The 23,866-nt window shown below is 39.1% G+C and overlaps 1 protein-coding gene across 5 annotated transcripts in view; it reads right to left on the bottom strand.

Moving 5' to 3' along the window:
* Nucleotides 1-13,859, bottom strand: part of EXOC4 (exocyst complex component 4) — an 815,858-nt gene extending 801,999 nt beyond the window's left edge. For 2 of the 5 annotated variants that reach the window (XM_063667851.1, XM_054494594.2), the window contains exon 1: nucleotides 13,723-13,850. In XM_063667851.1, coding sequence (XP_063523921.1) covers nucleotides 13,723-13,808 — 86 coding nt within the window. In that variant the 5' untranslated portion in view covers nucleotides 13,809-13,850. Of the gene's footprint in view, nucleotides 1-13,722 lie in introns of all 5 variants that reach the window. The other 3 variants (XM_054494591.2, XM_063667852.1, XM_054494593.2) reach the window with 2 other exon arrangements.
* Nucleotides 13,860-23,866: the final 10,007 nt, after the last annotated feature.

The following is a 23,866-nucleotide window of genomic DNA, read 5'->3' as shown; positions in this document are numbered from 1 at the left end:
CCTAGCAGCCCAGGCAAAAGGAGACACATCATATGATATAATTCTCATTCTCAAAAAATATGGACTCCAGTTCCTTTAAGGAAGCAAATTTTGAACTAGTCCTAAATTCTAAAAGAAATCTTTCACTTAAAAAACATGGAAGACCTAATATAGTAAAAGATGTCGTTAACAATCTTCTGAAAACAGACAAAGTCACAAATCTTACATGGCCATTTCTTGTAAGTTCCTTCAAGAACATAACATTGAAACTCAATTCAGGCCTAGAGATTTTGAAAGATTTGAATACAGCCCAGGTACAAAGTTTTCCAACAATTCATTTTAATTTAAGTCTAGAATTTCGGGAACTTACAGGACTAAATAGATCAAATTATGTTTTATTAATTTTAATATAAGCCAGAAAAGCATGCAGTAAGATTGACAAACAATTGTGAAAAATTAACAGCTTGACCAGGGCTCTTGCCCGAGCCTCAAGACTACCTGTAGGTGATGAGAAATTGTCACTCTAGAAGCAGTTTTGGAGATTTTATCAAAATAATAAGAGTGCCCAGGGTACCACCTGTTACAAACTGAACTGTGTCCCTCACAAATTCGAATGTTGAATCTCTGACTCTCAATGTTATTGTATTTGGATACACAGCCTACAAAGAAGGTAATAAAGGTTAAGTGAGGTTATAGGGGTGGGCCTTAATCCAAAAGGACTGATGTCCTTAGAAGAAAGGAAAAGGAAGGAGAAGCCCTCTCCACACATTTACACAGCAAAGGCCATGTGACAGCAGAGCAAGGGAGCCATTTACAAGCAGAGAGGCTTCTCTAGAAACCAGCCCTGATGGGTTGATCTTGAACTTGTAGCCTCCAGAACTGTGAGAAAATACATTTCTATTGGTTTAGCCACCTAATCTTTGGTGTTTTGTTATGGCAGCCCAAGCAGACTAATACACCACACTTTAAAACACAGGCAGTGTTATTTTGGTTGGTTAATTTTTCAAGATAGATGTTATCAGTCACTCTCCTTAGTCAGAAGCAACACAGATTCTTGGCAAATCCACAAGAATTAGCTGCCTAATACAGCCCCAGATAACTAAACTAATTAACCGGCTATAAGAAATATTTAATGTAATACACCTGAATTTTGGCTACACCTGCAGAATAGTTAGCATTAAGTCATGCTTTCTGAAAACAGTTAATGGGCTTAATTGTCTACTAAAGACATTCCTTGTTGGCATCCAGTGACCTCTCCTCCAGGAATAATAAAGATTAACAAAACAATTAATGGAAATCCCTTCAAGCAACTCAGAAAAACTAATTACAAGAAGAGCTTCACATATCCAAAAATCACTTATCAGGAAGCAACAGCTCTACAGAGCACAATGTACAATAAGAATCAAATCTCAGTGACCCCTCTTAAAAGTACTCAAAATGGGCCCCTAAGTGGATAAACTATGTCACCGAATCCCTGCCTTTTCTACTCATCAAGCATCTGAACCACCCAATCAGTGCTACCTTCTCTCTTGTTGGGACAATTCCAGTTGAAATTTCTTTTTTTTTCTTTTTTTTTTTTTTTTTCCAGACAGAGTCTAGCTAGCTCTGTCGCTCAGGCTGGAGTGCAGTGGTGCGATGTTGGCCCCAGTGAAATTTTGGATTTCACTGCATAATGGAAAGAGTACCAGATAGAGAAGGAGTCATCCTGATTTAGTTACAAAATATTCTAACACATTATCATAAGGCAAAAACTAAGCATAAACTCTCAACAAATGCTGAAGAGTTCACTAGTTTCAGAACCTCACTCCAAGATGGAAAAAAAGGTAATTATTAGCTTACTGATCTTTCCAGAACATAATATTCCTGTTGCTACTGATCCCAACACAAGAAAAAAAGAGTCTAGAGCTGATGTGATTCTTTATAACATAAATCCTGTTTTCTTTCCCAAACTGCTTTTAACCAGAAGACATTAGGTTAAGTTATTATATCTATTCAGCCCTAATTTCACAGTGTAACAGTCAGGTTCTCTTTGCCTTTAAAATACTAAAGGGCCAATCTAAGAAATGGCTGACAGCACCATATACCTATTATGTCATCAGGGAAACAAAAGCCTGTCCTAAGTATGAATAGAGTGAAAGTACAAACTGAAGAGGAAAAGAGATAGTTAAGAATATAAACACTAAAGAAACAAGTTAAATAAGTTTTCCAAGCCTATGATTCTAAGCAGAACATTTTGTATATGACTAATAGACTATAAATGCTCCCAGTGAATTATAAAAATAAGAGACCCTCATCATAATTCTGAGTTACTCAGAATTATGAGTTTAATGTGTAAAAAATTACACATTAAAGAAATGTTCAAGATGTGTATCAGTGTATAATCACATAAGATACGGCTTCACTCAAAGCATAACCAAATCTACATTACACTTTTAAATCGGATTTTATTATATTCAATTATACATTGTGACTGCTTATTTCTTAATTATGTCTTATTAGAGCACACAAAATATAAGATAATCCCATCCCAATTGATAGCAATTCACAATGACAAGTCCCTCTGAAAAAGTTTTCTGATGCATAAAAACAACATCCCCTAACAGTACAAAGAGATGTATTTAATATCAAGTGACAGTAAACAATTTTTGCTTTAAAGTCAATTGAAAATTCATTGGTGTCTTGCTTCAGACAGCACTTAGGGCCAATTACTACACCCAACACATACAGTTTTTCAATATTTCAATTAACTCAGTTACAGAACACTTCTGGGGACCAAAAGCTATAAATCTATTAGGCAACAAAGGTCATTATCTAAGTAAAATCACCCCACTAAGGCATAAAACTGAGACCAAGGTTGACAAAGTCAACTTAAAATCTACCCCCTACTCTTACTTCACCGAACTCTACCTCTTTTTCTACTTCTATTGCAGCCCCACATCCTCCTTCAAGCATTGTCCACAGTGATCTTGTTTTCTGGTGAGTTCCCAGAAACAATGTTTTACAAAAAATTAAGAGGTTATGTGGTCAAATTTTGGAAATTCTGGGTTACACAAATTGAAGCAGATTTCTTAAATGCAGAAATCAGGGACACTTTAATATGTTATTGTTAAAGTGTCTAGGGGAGAGGGAAGAGGACATAAAGAATATATAGCACTTCTGTAATATACTAATCTATTAAAACATCAATCAATCAACCTTGTTTCCCACCAACTTCCCTCCCCCCAACATATACAGATGTAAACACACACACACACATATAAATGTTTATGGAATTTTCAACCATGTACAAAAATTAAAAGATCTGTCAAATAGGCCAGGCACGTGGCTCATGTAATCCCAGCACTTTGGGAGGCCAAGGCAGGCAGATTGCTTGAGGCCAGGAGTTTGAGACCAGCCTGGCCAACATGGTGAAACTCCCTGTCTACAAAAAATACAAAAACTAGCTGGGCATGGTGGCACACACCTGTAGCCCCAGCTACTCAGGAGGCTGAGGCACAAGAATTGCTTGAGCTTGGGAGGCAGAGGATGAAGTGAGCTGAGATCACACCACTGCACTCCAGCTTGGGTGACAGAGTGAGACCCTGTCTCAAAAAAAAGAATGCTTTTTTAAAAAACATATCTATATAATGTTTATCTCAGAAAAAAAATTTTAACAATTGCCATTGGCTTCTTGTATCTCTTTTAATTAATGCAAAATATTTGTACATATTTATGGCACACATGTGATTTTGTAATATTCACAGACTGTGTAATGATCAAGTCAGGTGTATTAGTCTGTTCTCAAGATGCCAATAAAGACATACCTGAGACTAGGTAATTTATAAAGGGAAGAGGTTTAACTGACTCACAGTTCAGCATGGCTGAGGAGGCCTCACAATCATGGCAGAAGGCGAATGAGGAGCAAAAGCACATCTTACATGACAGCAGGCAAGAGAGAGCTTGTACAGGGGAACTCTCATTTATAAAACCATCAGATCTCACGAGACTTATTCACTATCATGAGAACAGCACAGGAAAGACACGCTCCCATGATTAAATTACCTCCCACCAGGTCCCTCCCATGACATATGGGAATTATGGGAGCTACAATTCAAGATGAGATTTGGGTGGGGACACAGCCAAACCATCAGGGTATTCAGGATATCCATCGTCACTAGCATTTATCATTTCTATGTGTTGAGAACATTTCAAGCCTGGGGTTTCTTGTTCTAAAGGCTACCTAAACTTTATCGTGCTTTCAAATCACCTGGGAATCTTGTGTAAATGCAGATTCAGCTCAGGTAGATCAGGTAGGATCTGAGATTCTGCATTTCTAACAAGCTCTCAAGTGATATTTTTAGTATAATTCTCCCATATTATTCAGCACAATGAATAGGTTTTAAATGGAAAAATATTTTTAATTATATTCTACTTTATTTTGACAAAGACTTTATACTTTCAAAAGAATAAATAAAACTCAGAAAAGGGTCTCCTAAGAACCTTGAAATATTTTCTTACCAACAGTGTCAAATGTAATACAAGAATTTTCCCTTATTACTTCCTGTTAAACTGTACACATCTATGTTTTTCAAAGCTAAACCCCTAGCACATAAAAAAAACTGGCCACTATAAGGACCAGGGTCATAATTTATTTCATGGCTTACTATGCTGCCCCAACGGGACTTGAACTCCTGAGCTCAAGCAATCCTCCTACCTCAGCCTCTAGAGTAGCTGGGACTACAGGCATATATCACTGCACCCAGCTGCCATCACTTTAAACAGCACATTTGAATATCTTATTCTTCCTCTCTGAGAAGATGCAATCCAAAATAGTACCTTTAGAGATTTTTTTTAAAATAAGAAGTACTGATGGACTTCTACTTCAGGCCCAGAAGAAATAACAGGGACTGACAAAGTAACGAACAAACAAATAAACAAAACGGGTTTCAAAACACTGCCTATTAAGGTGGTTAGAATCTGCAGGGCAGTAATGGAGATGGGAAAGAGCTGCACACAGAAGTCTGCAGATATGTAGAGGGTCATCAGCTGGGTATTGATCAGCACACGTGTGATAAGTAACTACCTAAGGCCAGGAAAATAACAACCTGAAAGGATTAGAGGAAATAATGATCTGAACTCACATAGGGCTGGAAATAGTGCCTATCCCCCCAGGCCAGAGTGAAAAAATTTCATAATTCTTAGGGTACTGAGTGGAATACTCAAAACAATTTTGTCACAGTAGTGAGACAAACTTAGCACTAGACTAAATGTTGCTCTGCTCCCAACTAGCAAAACATAAAACAAGGCCTGAGAAGACCAAATTGCTTCCGAGTAACTTAACCACATCTCAAAACAAAGCTCAAGAATAGTAGAATACAAAAATATCCAAAACCAACCACCATCAAGATAAAACTGACAACGTCTAGCATCAACTCAAAAACTACAAGGTGCCCGGGTGTGGAGGCTCACAGGCTGAGGCCTGCGGATTGCTTGAGGCCAGGAATTCAAGACCAGCCTGAGCAACATAGCAAAACCTAAAAAATATACGAAAATTAGCCAGGCACAGTGGCACACAACTATAGTCTCAGCAACTTGGGAGGCTGAGCGGGGAGGATCACTTGAGCCTGGGAGGCGGAGGTTGCAGTGAGCAGAGATCGCACTACTGCGCTCCAGCCTGGGCAAGAGAGCTAGACTCTGTCTCAAAAAAAAAAAAAAAAAAAAAAACTGCAAGGCATGTAAAGGAAGAGGGAAAAAAAATTAATCAATGGAAACCCAGAAATGACACAGATGATAAAATTAGTAGACAAGGACATTAAAACTGTTATAATACCCATATTCCATTTGTTCACAAAGCTACAGGAAAAGTTAAACATGTAAGCAGAGACATGAAAAAGACCCAAATCAAACTTCCAGACAAAGAAGATAAACTTCTGTATATTAGATTGAAAAGTACAATCTAAGATAAAAATAATATTAGATAGGATTAACAAGAGATTAGGAATAGCAGAAAAAACTAGTGAACTAGCATAGCACCACAAACTATATGAAACAAAACACCAAGGGAAAAAAAATGCATTTTTAAATGAACATCAACATTCCATGAACTGTAGCACAACTTGAAGTGGCCTAAAATAGAAATCTGACCAAAGACATATAAACCTAGACACTAAAATCTATACACACACACACACACACAATTGCTGAGATAAATTGAAGAGGAATTAAATGGACATATATACCCCCCATCCATGGATCAGAAGACTCAATATTAAGATGTCAATTCCATATATTAATCCCAATCAAAATCCCAGCAGGTTTGATTGCAGAAACTGACTAGTTTACTCTAAAATTTGTAAGAAAATGCAAACAACCTAGAAGACCCAAAACTACTTTGAAAAAGTAGAATAAAGTTAAAGGGGCCAGGCAAGGTGCCTCACGGCTGTAATCCCTGCACTTTGGGAGGCCGAAGCAAGTGGGTCACTTGAGGTCACGAGTTCAAGACCAGCCTGACCAACATGGTGAAACCCCGTCTCTACCAAAAATACAAAAATTAGCCGGGCATGGTGGCACACGCCTATAATCCCAGCTACTCAGGAGGCTGAAGCAGGAGAATCGTTTGAACCCAGGAGTCAGAGGTTGCAGTGAGCCGAGATCGTGCCGTTGCACTCCAGCCTGGGCAGCAGAGCAAGACTCTGTCTCAAAAAAAAAAAAAAACAGTTAAAGGGCTTACACTATGTCTTCATAACTTTAAAAAGCAGTAATCAAGACAGTGCAGTATTGTTATCAATATAAACATGAATGGAACAGACTAGAAAGTCAAGAAATAAACCCACACATATAAAGTAAATTGGTTTTTGACAAAGTTGCAAAAGAAAGCAAATACAGAAAGGATAGTCTTTTTAACAAGTGGTGTTGGAAATGGATATCCTTACACACACAAAAAAAAAAACTACTGGAAAAAACTGGTAGAAAAGGATCATTCTAGGATGCTGGAAGTGTTCCGTATCTCCAGCTGGACAGTGGTTACACACGTAAAAATTCACGCCATAAACTTAAATTCAAGCCATAAACTTAAGATTTGCGCACTCTAGCATATACATGTATACCTCAAAAAGGAGGACAAATAAAATTAGTATACAGAGTAAGATCCCATATTTAATAAAAAATTAGTTCTGGCCATCAACATTTCATATACACACATACATTCACATAGAAAAGGGAGGGGTCTGGAATTAGGTTCATCTAATATCAACAACAATAACTTATAGAGGATAAAATTTGAAATAATTTTTCTTACTTTCATCTTCACGGTTTTCTGCATTTTCATTGTTTGAATTATTTATCATGAGGGTACTATTTTTAAAACAATAGAGTGATTTTTTTTTTCTTAAACTGGAAGCAAAAGCATTAATAGTGGATAATGCTGGCGAAGAAAATACAAGTGGGCCGGGGACGGTGGCTCACGCCTATAATCCCAACACTTCGGGAGGCCGAGGCAGGCCAATCACCTGAGGTCAGGAGTTTGAGACCAGCCTGGCCAACATGGTGAAACTCTGTCTCTACTAAAAATACGTTCAATTAGCTGGGCGTGGTGCCTGTAATCCCAGCTACTCAGGAGGCTGAGGCAGGAGAATCGCTTGAATCCAGGAGGCAGAGGCTGCAGAGAGCTGAGATGGCGCCACTGCACTCCAGCCTAGGTGACAAAGCAAGACTCTGCCTCAAAAAAAAAAAAAAAAGAAAGAAATTAAACTATGGGTGATTTTTTTCTTCTCTACTGTTCTGTATATGTTTAATTCCTCCACTTAAAAAAACTTATATAACTATGAAGACTGTATAGCAATATTTTAAAAAATGTATATACATGGACAAGATCCATACGAAAACCTGAAAAAGAAAAACAGGTAATATTTTGGGAAATGAGATTGCTGGACAATGTTCCTATGACTCTAGTCTTTATAAATTTGTACAATACACAATATTGTTGTCCTTTTTATAAAGGACAACAAGGATTATCTCAACAGAGTATTGGGCCCCTTGATTTGCTTGTTTATAGTCTTTTCAGTCTTTTAATCTAATAAATGTTTTATATTTTATGTGTGTTTATATTTTACATGTTTTATATACACACATAACCATACATACATTTAAATCTAGCTTCTGCAGTTGACTCTCAAATTACCAAATAATTACTATCTTAATTCAGCTGTACAAGATTTCCTGGTTACAAAGACAACATCCTGACAAATGGAATCACTCTAGTCAATGCATCAAGGTTATTTCTGGTGGAAAATTAACATTATAGCCTGGTTGCTATCCGGCAAATTTATTAATATCAAAAGAATCTTCTTAACAAAAGAGGCTACAGATCCTAGAAAGGAGGAAATGAACGTATGAGTGCCTACTGTGTGCCAAACTGTGCTAGGCACTTTTATATACTCTCATCTCATGTGATGTTCCAAAAAAACACAGATTGTATTAGCCCACTTTCCAAATGAGGAAACTAAGATGCGGTGGTTTTAAGTAACTGTTCCAAGGTTACACAGGTAATACAGCAAGTTTCAACTACAACACACCACCACAGCACTTCTCACCACAGGCTGTGACCACATCTATGTACAAATAATGGCTTGAAAAAAGCTGACCATACCACCACCATCAATACTACAGGCCTCAAAGCCTTCAGGAAATCCCAGTGTTAACAGTTACACGAGGTACACTAAGACATGGGTCCACGACACTAATTCTGAGCCAGAGTATGGTAATTGTGTTGCCCCTTACATTCACATATGCTGCCAGACATCCCAGGACTTCCTGAAAGCACTGTTTCTGGGTATTCTAGTAGTAATTTCAAACAACACAGCATCAGTAGGGCCAAGATGTCCCAGGATACAAAGAGAGCTAGAAACCAAACACCATTATGTGATGGGCTCAAATGAAAAGAAGAGATGGTGATGGAAAGAACATTAACACCTAACCCAACTTCCAAGACTCGGCTCAGAACAGAGTGACTACTTTCCTTTCCTGCCACAAACTGTGTCACGAGCCTCAAAGCTGTTTGTTCAAAGCCCTGGTCAAAGCCTGGACCCCTTCAACACAGTTTACTTTGAATTAAACACAGGGCTGACCAAAATACTCTCCAAGGAGGAAGGGAATTTAACAGGTGTCTACAATAAAGGATTTTCTAAGTTTTTGAAATTTCAACTTCTGTGAAGACATAAAAGTTGATGAAAATGTGAGCCTTCCACTGCCTTCAAACCTCCTTGACATCTGTAACCAGAGTGTGTCTTCAAAAGCTCTGCTCCAAGGTTTCAATAAGGTCTCCTGAAGTCACAACCAAAGTTTGTATTCCCAATTAAACTGGCTATTACAGGCCAAGTTATAAAGAGAGACAACATTTAATTGGAAAGCAAATCACCTAACAGTAAGTGGCAGACACATTTCCCAATTAAAAATCTGGCAAGAACTCACAGAAATAAAATATCTCCAAAATGCCATCTTTCTTACTTCCCATCTAGAGAGGCTGCCTCCTCTGACTTCCCACCAAACAAAAGGTTGGCAAAGGAAATCAACAGAAAAGTAGAAAAATTGTATGTGTGTGTGCACGTGTGTGTGTGTGTGTGTGTGTGTATAAAACATCCAAATCGTACATCAGCAGGTCAACAGAAAAGTAGGTGTGTGTCTGTGTGTGTGTAAAACTGTCCAAATCATACATCACACATCAGCAGGTAATCAGGATTCTGTCCCCCCAGTTAGTTCCATTTTAAAGGACCAGTGGCAAGACTTAAAACCAAAAGCTGCAGTTGGCAGTAGCCTCCGACAAACTGAATCCCAACCACTATCTGTCCTCTCACAAAGCCCCACCTCACCGGCCTGAGGGCCTCTTCTGTAAAGCCCTGGAAGTCCACCCTTTGAAACATCTGACTGCCCTGAAATATTTTTATTCGATAATTTTTAAATAATTAAGCATTTTTATTTGAGTCTCAAAGCACTTAAAAAATCATATAATACTTGCATTACAATTACACTATACTTCATCTTTATTTTTGGCTTTTAAATGCTTTAAAATTTAAATACTTTATACTAGCAAAATAGAGTCATTATTTAACTATTTAGTACAAGGGCTGGAAATAGCGATGAGATTTGGATATTCCCCATGTCTATACTTACTCTGTCCTTAAGTCAAACCCTTATCCACCTGTAGTTTTTTGAATACAATATTAAAAATGACTAACAATAAATGCTACCCCAACTGTTAGGAAAAGCACTGAAAAAATACAAAATTTTATGATACATAATGTAGTACAGAAATGACATTTTTACACATGTGAGCAACAGAATTAAAGGAGCGTTTTTAACATTCACTATTCAAAAAAGAAAAACTACTACTCAGTGATACAAAAAGATATTTTTAAAAAAGCTAAACTGATCAAACTTTTCAAAAGACAGTAGACTCTCTAACTGTTGGTAACCTATTTTGTGACAAAATAAGTCCATGGAAACATGAAAGGAGCTAGCAAGTACCCGGTACATGTTAGGAATGCTCAGACCTTATAAACAGGAGCCTAACATGGGTTTTCCTTTTTGTGGCTTGTTGCCAAAGCAACCAGGAAAGCTATAGTCTTTGGGAGAGAATTTGAAAAAAATGTTAAAGATAGGAGGAGATAATCAAAGTTTTATACGAGGAATTAAGAAAAATGAATGCAGGCCAGGCGCGGTGGCTCACGCCTGTAATCCCAGCACTTTGGGAAGCCGAGGTGGGCGGATCACGAGGTCAGGAGATCAAAACCATCCTGGCTAACATGGTGAAACCCTGCCTCTACTAAAAATACAAAACATTCGTCGGGTGTGGTGGCGCATGCCTGTAGTTCCAGCTACTCGGGAGGCTGAGGCAGAATGGCGTGAACCCAGGAGGCGGAGCTTGCAGTGAGCTGAGATTGCGCCACTGCACTCCAGCCTGGGTGACAGAGCAGACTCCAAGACTACGTCTTAAAAAAAAAAAAAAAAAGGAATAATGAATACAATGTTGCAAGAAGGGAAACACAAAGGACATAAATTGAACAGAAATAAAGAAGCAACTTCCAAGTGACAGCACAATTTACTAACAAGAAATATATATACCTGGTTCTCTTACGCGCAGGACTCTCCCCCCCATTCCCCATCCCAAACACCAAAGTAATACTACCATTGTCCTCTCATTCACTACCACTGTTTATAAAATTTAAACCACTGGGTATGTTCAAAAGCATATTAGGAAGGAAATAACAGGAAGTTATAGCTACAAACATCCTCACTCCAACACCAAAATCTCCCTGTGACTCAAAGAAATGTTGAAATACAAACACCAACACCATTCGGTCTTAAGGTCATATATAACAATGCATCCCAAGCCTTACTAAACTTGCCCAGGATACTAGGTCTAGACGTTCCCTTACACCATGCTTGTAAAAACCATATAACAGAAGTGTTATTCAGTGATCTGAGGTGGTCAAGGATAAAGTAGAAAAATGAGGGCTGGACACGGTGGTTCATGCCTGTAATCCCAGCACTTTGGGAGGCCAACGCAGGCAGATCACAAGGTCAAGCGATCGAGACCATCCTGCCCAATATGGTGAAACCCTGTATCTACCAAAAATACAAAAATTAGGTGGGTGTGGTGGCGCGCGCCTATAATCCCAGCTACGCAGGAAGCTGAAGCAGAAGAATCGCTTGAACCCAGGAGGCGGAGGTTGCAGTGAGCCGAGATCACGCCACTGCACTCCAGCCTGGGGACAGAGCAAGACTCTGTCTCAAAAAAAAAAAAAAAAAAAAAAAGAAAAGAAAAGCAATATAATGCACAACAGAGATCAAAGTAAAAAATGCCTAGGCCTAAATCACAGTGATAAAATGAAGGTCATATATTAATAAACTGGCATAAGAGATGGATGGATAACCACAAAATCTTAGCCATCAAGTAGTAGGGGATTCCTCCTGGAGAACATTAAGGAATGGTCAAGCAAAGGCAATGTATGTTCTGAATTAGCATTAGTAAAAAAAGCTTTAGGTTGGCTTTCATGCTGTTTTCAAAAATATGACATTTAGAGTAAATTCAACTGGCCCTGAAGAAAATACAAATAGCATAAAAGAAATGGGAACAGCCTGGAGAATCAAAAGTACACAGATGAGATGACACATTTCACTTTCATTAGAAACAGCCACTCCTCCTGGATTTCCGTAACATGTCTCTCTCGTAGTCTTATGTCATCATTTTTACTGACATGTTTTATCCCCCAGGTAAACTATACTCTCCTCAAGGGTAACACTGTGCCTGCTTCATCTTTGCAAAACTCAGGGCATTTACTCATTCAGTCAACAAATATTATTAAATATGTAATACGTGCCAGACGCCATACTATCAACTGGCACTAAATACCTATCGTTTAAATAAATGTTGACTATAAGGTAGAAAAAACAAGTTCAAAAAAGGATCCAAATAATGTCCTGGTATTCTAATTCCACAGGAAATTCAGATGGGAAACAACAAACATTCTTATTGGAATTCTAGTATAATGAGATACATCTACACTACCTGCGCATTGTCACAGCGAGAATGTGGGCCTACAGAGTCACAATACAACAGCACTTCCTCTGTATGGCCTACCAAGTATAATAAGCATTTCCACACAGAGATTTTTTTCTCTTAAGCCCAAAAGAAAATTAAAGTAATGATTTAATAGGCCATAATCTTAAAGCCTCCTAAATAAGACCCATAAGATGTGTCTTTGTCAGTGAGTGCTAAGCTGTTCTAATGGTTTGATATATTCATTCATTGAAGTGCTTAGTACCTACCAGATAATGTTGGGCCCTGGGTTTTGAAAAGATGATCAACACATTCCAGGAGCCTTGCAAGAACTCAAACAAAAGTTTAGCATAGGTGGGGAAAAATAAGAGTGTTTGTTTATGAAAAATAAATAAGTTGAAATTCAAATGCCAACAACGTAAAAAACGTACCATAATAAATTTTATTTAGATTGGTTTTAGTCAGTACCTGTATCATATCCAAGGTTCTTGAAAGGGTTCCCCCATCCTCACTATATTTCGCTTTTTTAAAAAAAGCTCCTAAAAGATCCACCACTCCCACTCCACCCCCACCCTAATCTTCTGGGAGGTGCAGAGGAGCAGTGCATGAAGGATAATTTGAAATTGGTTTGGTTGTTTTTTAAGGAATGGACCAGAATACGGAGGCAGAGCAAAAAATTGAAAACCGATGTGTGCCTTCAAACCCAGTCCTCCTACCAGCTCACTGCAGATTCTTGTATTTGTGGCTGTGGCCACGCACAGGTGGTTGAAAGTATCCAGAGTGTGAAAACACAAATCTGCAACTCGTGACAGGAGTTTCCGGACTCCAAGGCCTTACACCCCAAAGTCCAGGAAACAAGACGCAAAATAAATAAGCATTTTAGGAATCAATAAACACACCTTTACACCTGGTTTTCTCTACCAAACCCAAATAGCGTGCTTTGGGATCCCGGGACTGTAATAGAAGGTGCTGCCCCTAAAGAAAAGACTGAGGCGGGGCTCCTCTCTCTATAGCTAACCCCAGAAAAAAAAGGTGGGGGGAAATTGCTGGGGCCCTGGGGAGGGGTTAGAGCCCTGGGGAGGGGCTGCGGGAGGCAAGGAGGAAAGGGAAGGGAGAGCAGGGTGGGACCCAGCTAACCCTTCTCCCTTCCAAAGCGGAGGTCGAGCCGCTGCCCCCAGTCCCCAGACCCTGCCTCCTGCCTCCCTCACCTGATCACAGAGATGAGCAGCCCCGAGGGGTCTTTGCTTTTGCTGACTGTGCTTCTGTATTTCCCACCAGCTGCTTCTGCCGCCATCTTGGACGCGGGGAGAGCCGCTAGGCTCCAAGGAAGCCAAGGGTGCGTAAATTCTGTATTTGACCCCGCTGGAGTCTCCACCAATGGGTGAAGACAATTCCAGAGGCGCGGAAGTGGAAAATCCAATCACTGAAGTGAGGAGGCGGGACTAAGGGAGCAAGTTTTGAGGCCACGACGCGCGTGTTCGCTCTAAGCACTCTGGGAGTCGTAGTTTTCCTTCTCCGTCTCGTGGGCGCGCAGGAAAGCTAAACCAGCTGCAACTTCATAAGTCTTGTAATGAGTGTCTTCATTTATCTTTATTCTGACTTCGAGCTTTTTTCGGCTTCCTTGCTTTTAGAATTTTGTCAGGCTTTAAATCAAATTTATCTGATGATGCCAAAATGTGTTAGTGTTTGTATTTAAATGAAAGAGGGGTTCTCTGCTGGATGTCTGTGTGCGAAGTTTCTGCCTTAAGCGCAAGTGATTTTTTTAAAAATCCAATAAAATACGAAAATGAATATAAGCAGAATGCTTTTCTTTAGTATTCTGTAAAACTAATGTTTCTACGTTAGGTTTGTGTGGAGTTCAATTTTTCCCAATGTCCTATATTTCCAGATAGTCCTAAAACCACACGCACAGGAATAAACAAATGAATATTGATGAAGAAAAGACAGTATAAGCGAAAAACAAACAGACCACACTGCAGATTCCTTTTTTTTCAAGCTAAATGAAATACTTAGTACTAATGCACGTTTGTGTTAATACTTTTACCGGTAAGTTTTTAGTATTTCCTGCATTTGGTTCCTTTGGCTTAGTCATTAATTCATAAGACCAAATGAACAAAACAAACAAGACCAGAATGTGCGTGGAAAGTGGTTAGACTGAGGAACAAGAATAATAATAATTTAAAAGTAAGGAAGGAGGTGGCCTGCTCAGTAGCAATAAAGATTGAAGAACTTAAAGGAATAGAAAGCAAACTAACTCAGAGGTCATGGAGTTGTGGAGCAGCAAGCTCAGAACACATCAACTACTTTTATTAAATAGACATCGAGCTGGTAGAAGTTCACATTTTTAAAAATTAGTTGAAGATAACACACACACACACACACACGATATGATAACTTAAAAGTATTCATAACCTTTGGCCCAATAATTTCAGTTCTAGGGACTTTGTTCCTAAAGAAATATAGAGTATTGACATTTTTGAAATAACACAGAAGTATTAAATAAATTATGTAACATTCAAATGAGGAAATAACATATAGCTTCTGGAAATCATAATTTTAATGGCTTTTAAAGAAAATAAGATTTTGGGGCCAAGTGCGATGGCTCACACCTGTAATCCCAACACTTTGAGAGGCGGAGCCAGGCAGACCACTTGAGGCCAGGAGTTTAAGACAAGCTTGGCCAACATGGTGAAACTCTGTCTCTACTAAAAATGCAAAAGTTAGCCAGACCATGGTGGTGCGTGCCTGTAATCCCAGCTGCTTGGGAGGCTGAAGCATGAGAATTGCTTGAACCTAGAAGGCGGAGGTTGCAATGAGCCAAGATCTTTCCACTGCACACTGCACGCCAGCCTGGGCAACAGAGGGAAACTCTGCCTCAAAAAAAAAAAAAAATATATATATATATATATATTTTTTTTTATAGTATAAGTACAAAAAGTGGGCTATAAAATTAAATAATTCATAGAGAAAGGGAGAGGCAGTTGGGCCTAGTGGTTAAGAATGCAGGACAGGCCAGGCGCCGAGTGGCTCATGCCTGTAATCCCAGCACTTTGGGAGGCCGAGGCGGGCAGATCACGAGGTCAGGAGATCAAGACCATCCTGGCTAAGACGGTGAAACCCCGTATCTACTAAAAAAATACAAAAAATTAGCCGGGCGTGGTGGCGGGCGCCTGTAGCCCCAGCTACTCGGCAGCCTGAGGCAGGAGAACGGCGTGAACTCGGGAGGCGGAGCTTGCAGTGAGCCGAGATCGCGCCACTGCACTCCAGCCTGGGCGACAGAGCGAGACTCTGTCTCAAAAAAAATAAAAAAGAATGCAGGACATAGGATAAAAAGTGTGATCATCTCAACTGTTGCAGAAAAAAGCTTTGTCAAAATCCAAAACACTCTCACAATAAAAACAGTCAGAAAACTAGGGATAAAAGGGAACTTCTTACAGGCTATAAAGGGTACTTATGAACAACCCACAGCAATCATCATAGTCAATGAAAAACTGAAAGCCTTCCCACTAATATTAGACACAAAAAAAGGGTAACCATTTTTTTGCCACTTCTATTCAACAAAGTACTGCAAGTTATAGCCAGAGCAATGAGGCAAGAACATGAATAAGTCATCCAGATTGGAAAGGAAGAAATAAAACAATATCTATTTTTGGATGATATGATCTTATATAGAGAATATCCTAGAGAATACACACAAAAAACTATTAGAGCTAATAAAATATTCAGCAAAGTTGCAGAATACAAAATCAATAGCAACAGAAAATCACTGGTATTTCTGTAAACTGGCAATAAACTATCCAAAAAGGAAATTTACACAACAATTCCATTTCCAATAGCAGCAAAAAGAATAAAATGCCTACAAATAAACTTAGCCATGGAAGTGAAAGACTGCTACACTGAAAGCTACAAAACATTGCTGCAAGAAATAAAAGAAGACTCAAATGAATGGAAAGACATCCATGTTCATGGTTTGGAAAACTTAATATTGTTAAGATGGCCAAACTCCCCAAAGCTAACTACAAATTCAATGTAATTCCGATCAAAATTCACTAGGCTTTTTGTGCAGAAATAGAAAAACTCATCCTGAAATTCATGTGGAAATTAAAAGAGCCCCAAATAGCCAAAGCAATCTTGGAAAAAAAAATCAATGTGGAGGTCTCACACTTCCTGATTTCAAAACTTACTAAAAATCCACAGTGATCAAAATAGCATGGTACTTGCATAAAAACAAACACATAGATAAATATAGTAGAATAAGCCATACAGAAATAAGCCTATTCATCTATGATCAATTGATTTTCTTTCTCTTTTTTTTTTTTTTTTTTTAGACGAAGTCTCTTTCTGTCACCCAGGCTGGAGTGCAGTGGCTCAATCTCAGCTCACTGTAACCTCTGCCTCCCAGGTTCAAGCAATTCTCGTGCCTCAGCCTTCCAAGTAGTAGACACGGGGTTTTGCCATGTTGGCCAGGCTGTTCTTGAACTCCTGACCTCAGGTGATCTGCCCACCTTGGCCTCCCAAAGTGCTGGGATTACAGGCATGAGCCACCACACCCGAACGGTCAGTTGATTTTCAACAAGGGTGACAGTACCATTCAATAAGGAAAGAATAGTCTCCTCAATAGATGGTGTTGAAAACTGGATAAGCATAAGCAAAAAAGTGAAGATGGACCCTACCTCATACAATATGCAAAAATTAACTAAAAGTGGATCAAATACCTAAATATAAGAGATAAAACTCTTAGAACAAAATATAAGGGTAAATTTTCATGATTCTTAGCTATGACATCAAAAGCATAAGCAACAAAAGAAAAAATAGATATATTGGGCTTTATTAAAATTAAAAACCCTCATACATCAAAGTACACTTTTCAAGAAAGTGAAAAGACAGGCACAGGATGGGAGACAATAAAAGCAAATCACATACAGTATCTGATAAGAGTCCTGTATCTAGACTATGTAAAGAACTCTTACAACTCAACACAAAAGGAAATAAAAATTAAAACCTAGGCAATGGATGTGAATAGACATGTCTCCAAAAAAGATACACAAATGGCCAGAAAGCACATAAAAAGATGCTCAACATCATTAATCATTATAGGAAAATGCAAAACCATAATGAGATACCACTTCACACCCACTAGGTTGGTTATAATTTTTTTAATGGAAAATAAATGTTGGCAAGTATGTGGAGAAACTGGAACCCTTGTGCATTTCTCTTGGGAATGTGAAATGGTTCAGCCATTGCAGAAAACAATTTGGTGGTTCCTTAAAAAATTAAACATAAAGTTACCATATGACCCAGCAATTCCACTCATAGGTATATACACAAGAGAATTGAAAACAAGTGTTCGGAAAATAACTTGTACACAAACATTCATGAAAGCACCATTCAAAATAGCCTAAAGGTGGAAGCAATCCACATGTTTAACAATCAATGAACTGCAACAGTATGACTGTATCAGTGTGGTATAAACAAAATGTGCTATATCCACACTATGTAATATTATTCACACATAAAAATGAAAAAAGTACTGATATATGCTACAATATTGATAAATCTTCGAAACATGCTAACCGAAAAAAGCCAGACACAAAAGGCCATATTGTGTATAACCCCATTTATCTGAAATATCCAGAATAGGCAAATTCATACAGACAGAAAGCAGATCAGTGGTTGCCCAGGGCTGCAGGGCAGGAAGAAATGAGGAATGACTGCTCAATGGATACAGAGTTTCATTTTGGAGTGATGAAATGTTCTAGAACTACAGTCAATGGTTGCATAGCTTGTGAATGTATTAAAGGTCAGTGAATTATAAACTTTAAAGTAGTCAAAAGTGGTAAATTTTATGTTACATGTTTTTCACCACACCTTAAAAAAAAAAATGCAGTTTGTGTAGCAGGATGGCCTAGATTCAATCCCAGCTTTCCACTTCCTGGCTAGATTACCTAGGGCAAGTTACTTAACTTTACTCTGCCTCAGTTTCTTTATCTGTAAAGCAGGTGGTCATTGTACTTCACGTAGAGAGTTATTGTAAGAATACGTGAGATATACATTATCGGCACGTGGTAAATATCAGCTATTATTACTAAAGTATGGTACTAATTTTGTTGAAAATACATCTCTGGGGTTATTGCAAAGTTGTTTTGAGAGTCAATAACATGCGTAATTTTTTTTTTTACACTTTTCTGTGATTTACAAAGTTTCCAGGATGGGCATGGTGGCTCATGCCTATAATCCCAGCACTTTGGGAGGCCGAGGCAGGTGGATCACCTGAGGTTAGGAGTTCGAGACCAGCCTGGCCAACATGGCAAAACCCCGTCTCTACTAAAAACATAAAAACTAGCCGGGCGTGTTGGCAAGCTCCTGTAATCCCAGCTGCTCTGGGGGCTGAGGCAGGAGAATTGCTTGAATCAGGGAGGCGGAGGTTGCAGTCAGCCAAGATTGTGCCACTACACTCCAGCCTGGGTGACAGAAGGAGACTCCATCTAAAAAAAAAAAAAAAAAAGTTTCCAAGTGTTGCTTTTTATAAGCAGAAATACACAAAAGTACTTCCTTTAAAGGAGAATTGGATAAGTGTCAAAAACAATGGCCTATTTTCATCACAAAATGGAAATACAATTAAGTGATAAATAAATTAGGACACCTAAATTAATTAATTAATTTAATTTTTTTTTGAGACGGAGTTTTGCTCTTGTTGCCCAGGCTGGAGTGACGCGATCTCGACTCACTGCAACCTTCACCTCCCAAGTTCAAGTGATTCTCCTGCCTCAGCCTCCTGAGTAGCTGGGATTACAAGCACATGCCACCATACCTGGCTAAAACCAGTATATATGCAGGTCTTGTTTTATGTTTTCTAAACCAGGGCAGACCATTTCCTAATATTACATTTGTAAATATACCTAGGGGCTCTTAAAGTCATGGGAACATCCAATTAAATTAAAATGCTTTGACCTTTTTGGATGAATGGCTCCATATAAATCCAAGGTATTGATATTCTTATTATTGTGGATAAATGAAATGTGTGAATGAGGCTAGCTCAGCAGCAGAGTGGCTCCCTGAGATTCATAAAAAATGCCCAGGCTTGGGTGTCTATAGGACACCCAACACAGACATAGGAGATTTGAAAACAAACAAACAAAAAATATGAAGTGTCTCATAATATCAGCCATGTGGCCAGAACTCTGGAAAAGGGCTATTTCCCTGACCCCATCAATATTGCCTGCTTATGAGTCAGCTCAGCTAAGATATTAAAAATGTGCTTTAGCCAATGCTGAGTAAATCAAGGTATGGGATACAGATTATAAATCGAAGAGAAAAGTCAATGACTCTGTCGTCATAGAAAAAGCAACTGTTTTATTTTATTCAGGAATTAAATTTTATGTTAGCTTTTTCAATTACATTGAATTAAATAAATATAAGCTTAGTCAAACATATACACATAGTATATTCTATTTGGAGGAAAATGTTATAAGTAGATTACAATAGGCTGTTAATTTTCTTGTCCATATTCCCAATACCTGGTTCAGCCTATGTTGTCTAACGGGGGAATTGTGATTTAATCTTCATGTTGCATTTGAGTTTCTGAGTGTTTTAGGAAGTTGGTCAAGGATATTATTTTCCATAATTAAGGATAGCTTCATTGAAAGAGGAATGTTTTTTATTTCTGTGGGATGCAACCCTGATTGCTATTGAGCTCAGGCTGCAATGGTCCCCCAGTTTCTCTCCCAAATTCTGTCATTCAATAAACACTGAATGCATAGAGTGCACAAGAAGAAAATGTTCTGGAACTAAATAGAGTTGATGGTTGCATACCATTGTGAATGTATTAAATGTCACCAAATTGTATACTATCAAATGGATTCTTTCATGTTATAAACTCTACCTAAAAAGAAAAATCTTTTGAGTCCCCAAGTTAGGATCCATTAAGTCATCTTTCTTTTTTTTTTTTTGAGACTGAGTCTCGCTCTGTCACCCAGGCTGGAGTGCAGTGGTGCGATCTCGGCTCACTGTAAGCTCCACCTCCCGGGTTCACGCCATTCTCCTGCCTCAGCCTCCCAAGTAGCTGGGATTATAGGCACCTGCCACCACGCCCAGCTAATTTTTTGTATTTTTAGTACAGATGGGGTTTCACCATGTTAGCCAGGATGGTCTCGATCTCCTGACCTCGTGATCTGCCCACCTCAGCCTCCCAAAGTGCTGGGATTACAGGCGTAAGCCACTACACCTGGCCATTAAGTCATCTTTCAATTGGTCACCAAGTTCCATCAGTTTGACTTGCACAGTGGGTTTTTTTTTTTTTTTTTTTTTGAGACGGAGTTTTGCTCTTGTTGCCCAGGCTGGAGTACAGTGGTGTGTTCTCGGCTCACTGCAACCTCCACCTCCTGGGTTCAAGCAATTCTCCTGCCCCAGCCTCCCAAGTAGCTGGGATTACAGGTGCTGGCCACCACGCTCGACTAATTTTGTATTTTTAGTAAAGATGGGGGTTTCACCATGTTGGCCAGGCTGGTCTCGAACTCCTGACATCAGGTGAGCTACCCGCCTCGGCCTCCCAAAGTCCTGGGATTATAGGCGTGAGCAACGGCACCTGGCCAGTGGTTCTTAAATTCATCTTCTTCTCCACATTCCCACTCCCATTGCCTTGACTAGGCCTCATCTTCTCTTCTATCAACTGCTGCAATGGTTTCTCAGTTGTTACCCCTTTTTCTTATATAAAAAAGAGATTGGTTCTCATTCCAATCTACCCATCACACTTCTTCCTGAATATAGTGAAGCATGAATCTGATCCTTCTAGCCCAGCTTTAAAAAATTCCAAGGACTCCACTTCCCGTATAATTGTTTTACAAACTGTTCACTAGAGAACCAGCTCCAAACTACCTTTTCAGCTTCTTTATTGATTACTCTGCCATTGTATCCCAGTCTCTAAACATGTGCCAAGTGAGCCAGGATTCTTATATTTCCCTTCTTCCTACATACTTTTGCTCAACCTAAAATGTCTCTGAGCCCCGGAATATACATCTGTTAAAATGTGGCTATCTATCTTCAGCATTGTTGAGAGACTTGGAGAAAATAAGATATGTACATAGGATGTTCAGCATTGGGTTCATTTTTAAGAAAAGTTTCTTTCAATTCATCCAGTTAAAATTTTGTTTATTCTTCAAGGCCAAAGTTCAGTAGCTCACCTAAGCACTCACACATTTACACACCACAACTCTTTTAATTCTTGACTAGTACTGGTATGACAACATAATATGACTGTTGGCTGGATGCGGTGGCTCACGCCTGCAATCCCAGCACTTTGGGAGGCCAGGGCAAGTGGATCATCTGAGGTCAGGAGTTCGAGACCAGCCTGGTCAACATAGCAAAACTCAGGCGCTACTAAAAATACAAAAATTAGCCAGGGGTGGTGGCACACACCTGTAATCCCAGCTAATGGAGTGCCTGAGGCATGAGAATCGCTTGAACCCGGGAGGTGGAGGTTGCAGTGAGCCAAGATAGTGCCACTGCACTCCAGCTTGTGCGACAGAGAGACACTCAGTCTATAAAAAAAAAAAAAAAGATAGTATGACTGTTATAGAGGATGTGTTTGTTCCCTTTAGTTGAGTTCATTTGTAAACTTGAACACAAAATCATTGTTGTATTCATTTTCATACTCTCAATGCTTTCAATGGAGCAGGGCTCTCAGTGTTTGTCGAATTGTAGCATCCTCTATCCTACTTTAATATCTAATGGGGCCAAGACTGAACCTTTGAACAATACTTCATTTTAGGCCAGGCTCGGTGGCTCATGCCTGTAATCCCAGCACTTGGGGGGCCAAGGTGGGCAGATTACAAGGTTAGGAGTTCAAGACCAGCCTGGCCAATAGGATGAAACCCCATTTCTACTAAAAATACAAAAATTAGCCAGGCGTGGTGGTGGGTGCCTGTGGTCCCAGCTACTCAGGAGGCTGAGGCAGGAGAATCACTTGAACCCAGGAGACGGAGGTTGCAGTGAGCCGAGACTGCGCCACTGCACTCTAGCCTGGGTGACAGAGCGAGACTCAGTCTCAAAAAAAACAAAAAACAAAAAGAAACATTTCATTTTAAGGAAAATTACACCGCAGAGGCTGGTAAAAGTCACCACAGTTGTCAAACTAATGGTAAGTGACTTAAACACAGTATTTCCTTTATACATTTTTTAAAAACTTCACTGTTTAGACAAATGAATGCAAACTTAAGTTGTCTTTTGGGAACAATGACAAAAATAGAAATCATTTTTGACTGATTTATAGATCATAAACTTATTTTAATACATAAAACTAGGAGGAATATTAAAACAGAATCAGCAACATAATTTCATATCCAAAATTTCTCATACTCTCTGGAGTAAAATCATCTGTTACGTTTACGTTTTTCCCATATATGAATAAAACTGTAGATGATACAAAAATCCATGTACTTATTCTGTAAAAATACTTATAGATACTTAGTGTGGAATGAAACACTATCCAAAATACGAAAACTTTTGAAATTTATTTATTTTTGTTTATTTATTTTTATTTTTGGAGATGGAGTCTTGCTCTGTCACCCAGGCTAGAGGGCAGTGGCGTGATTTAGGCTCACTGTAACCTCCGCTTCCCAGATTCAAGCACTTTTCCTGCTTCAGCCTCCTGAGTAACTAGGATTATAGGCACATGCCATCATGCCTGGTTAATTTTTATATTTTTAGTAGAGACGGGGGTTTCACCATGTTGGCCAAGCTGGTCTCAAACTCCTGACCTCATGATCTGCCTGCCTCTTAATACTTATTTGATGCCTATTTTCGTCCTTAGTTGACTCATCAGTGATACCAAAACAAAACAAAACAAAAAACCCATCAAGGTTGTACCAGACATCAAGAAGTTCAATTATGCTAAAATCACAGTTCACATTGCAACGGGTACTAGCTTCAACAGCATGACCACCATTTCTGTTTAACTCCTCTGAGAGGATTTTCAGCCATCCACAGAGATCAGTTTATTCATTATAACAAATGTCCCATAGATATCCAGAGGTTAGGGAGGTATCACAGGGGAAATCCAGTTAGCAGATGATTTCAACTGCTCTGCATGGATTGGTGGACCAACTGGTGGACTCATGATATGCAGGATATCTCCTATAGCAATGGCTGCTCAGCAAAGTCGCCTAGCTCCCTTAGTACCCAGGACAGACAAGGAACAAAGGGGAGAGAGAGAGAGAGAACATGAGAGGATATTAAAGAAAAATCAAGTGAGATTCCAGAAAGTCATTAGAGAGTCATACAGAGACGGAAAATTAAAGATACTCATGGCAGCAAGGGGTATAGCACCACAAATTCCCCAGATGTTCATCACTGTCC

Source organism: Pongo pygmaeus, chromosome 6 (assembly GCF_028885625.2).
Source record: "Pongo pygmaeus isolate AG05252 chromosome 6, NHGRI_mPonPyg2-v2.0_pri, whole genome shotgun sequence".
Lineage (NCBI taxonomy): Eukaryota > Metazoa > Chordata > Mammalia > Primates > Hominidae > Pongo > Pongo pygmaeus.
This window is presented reverse-complemented; position numbering and strand designations above follow the sequence as displayed.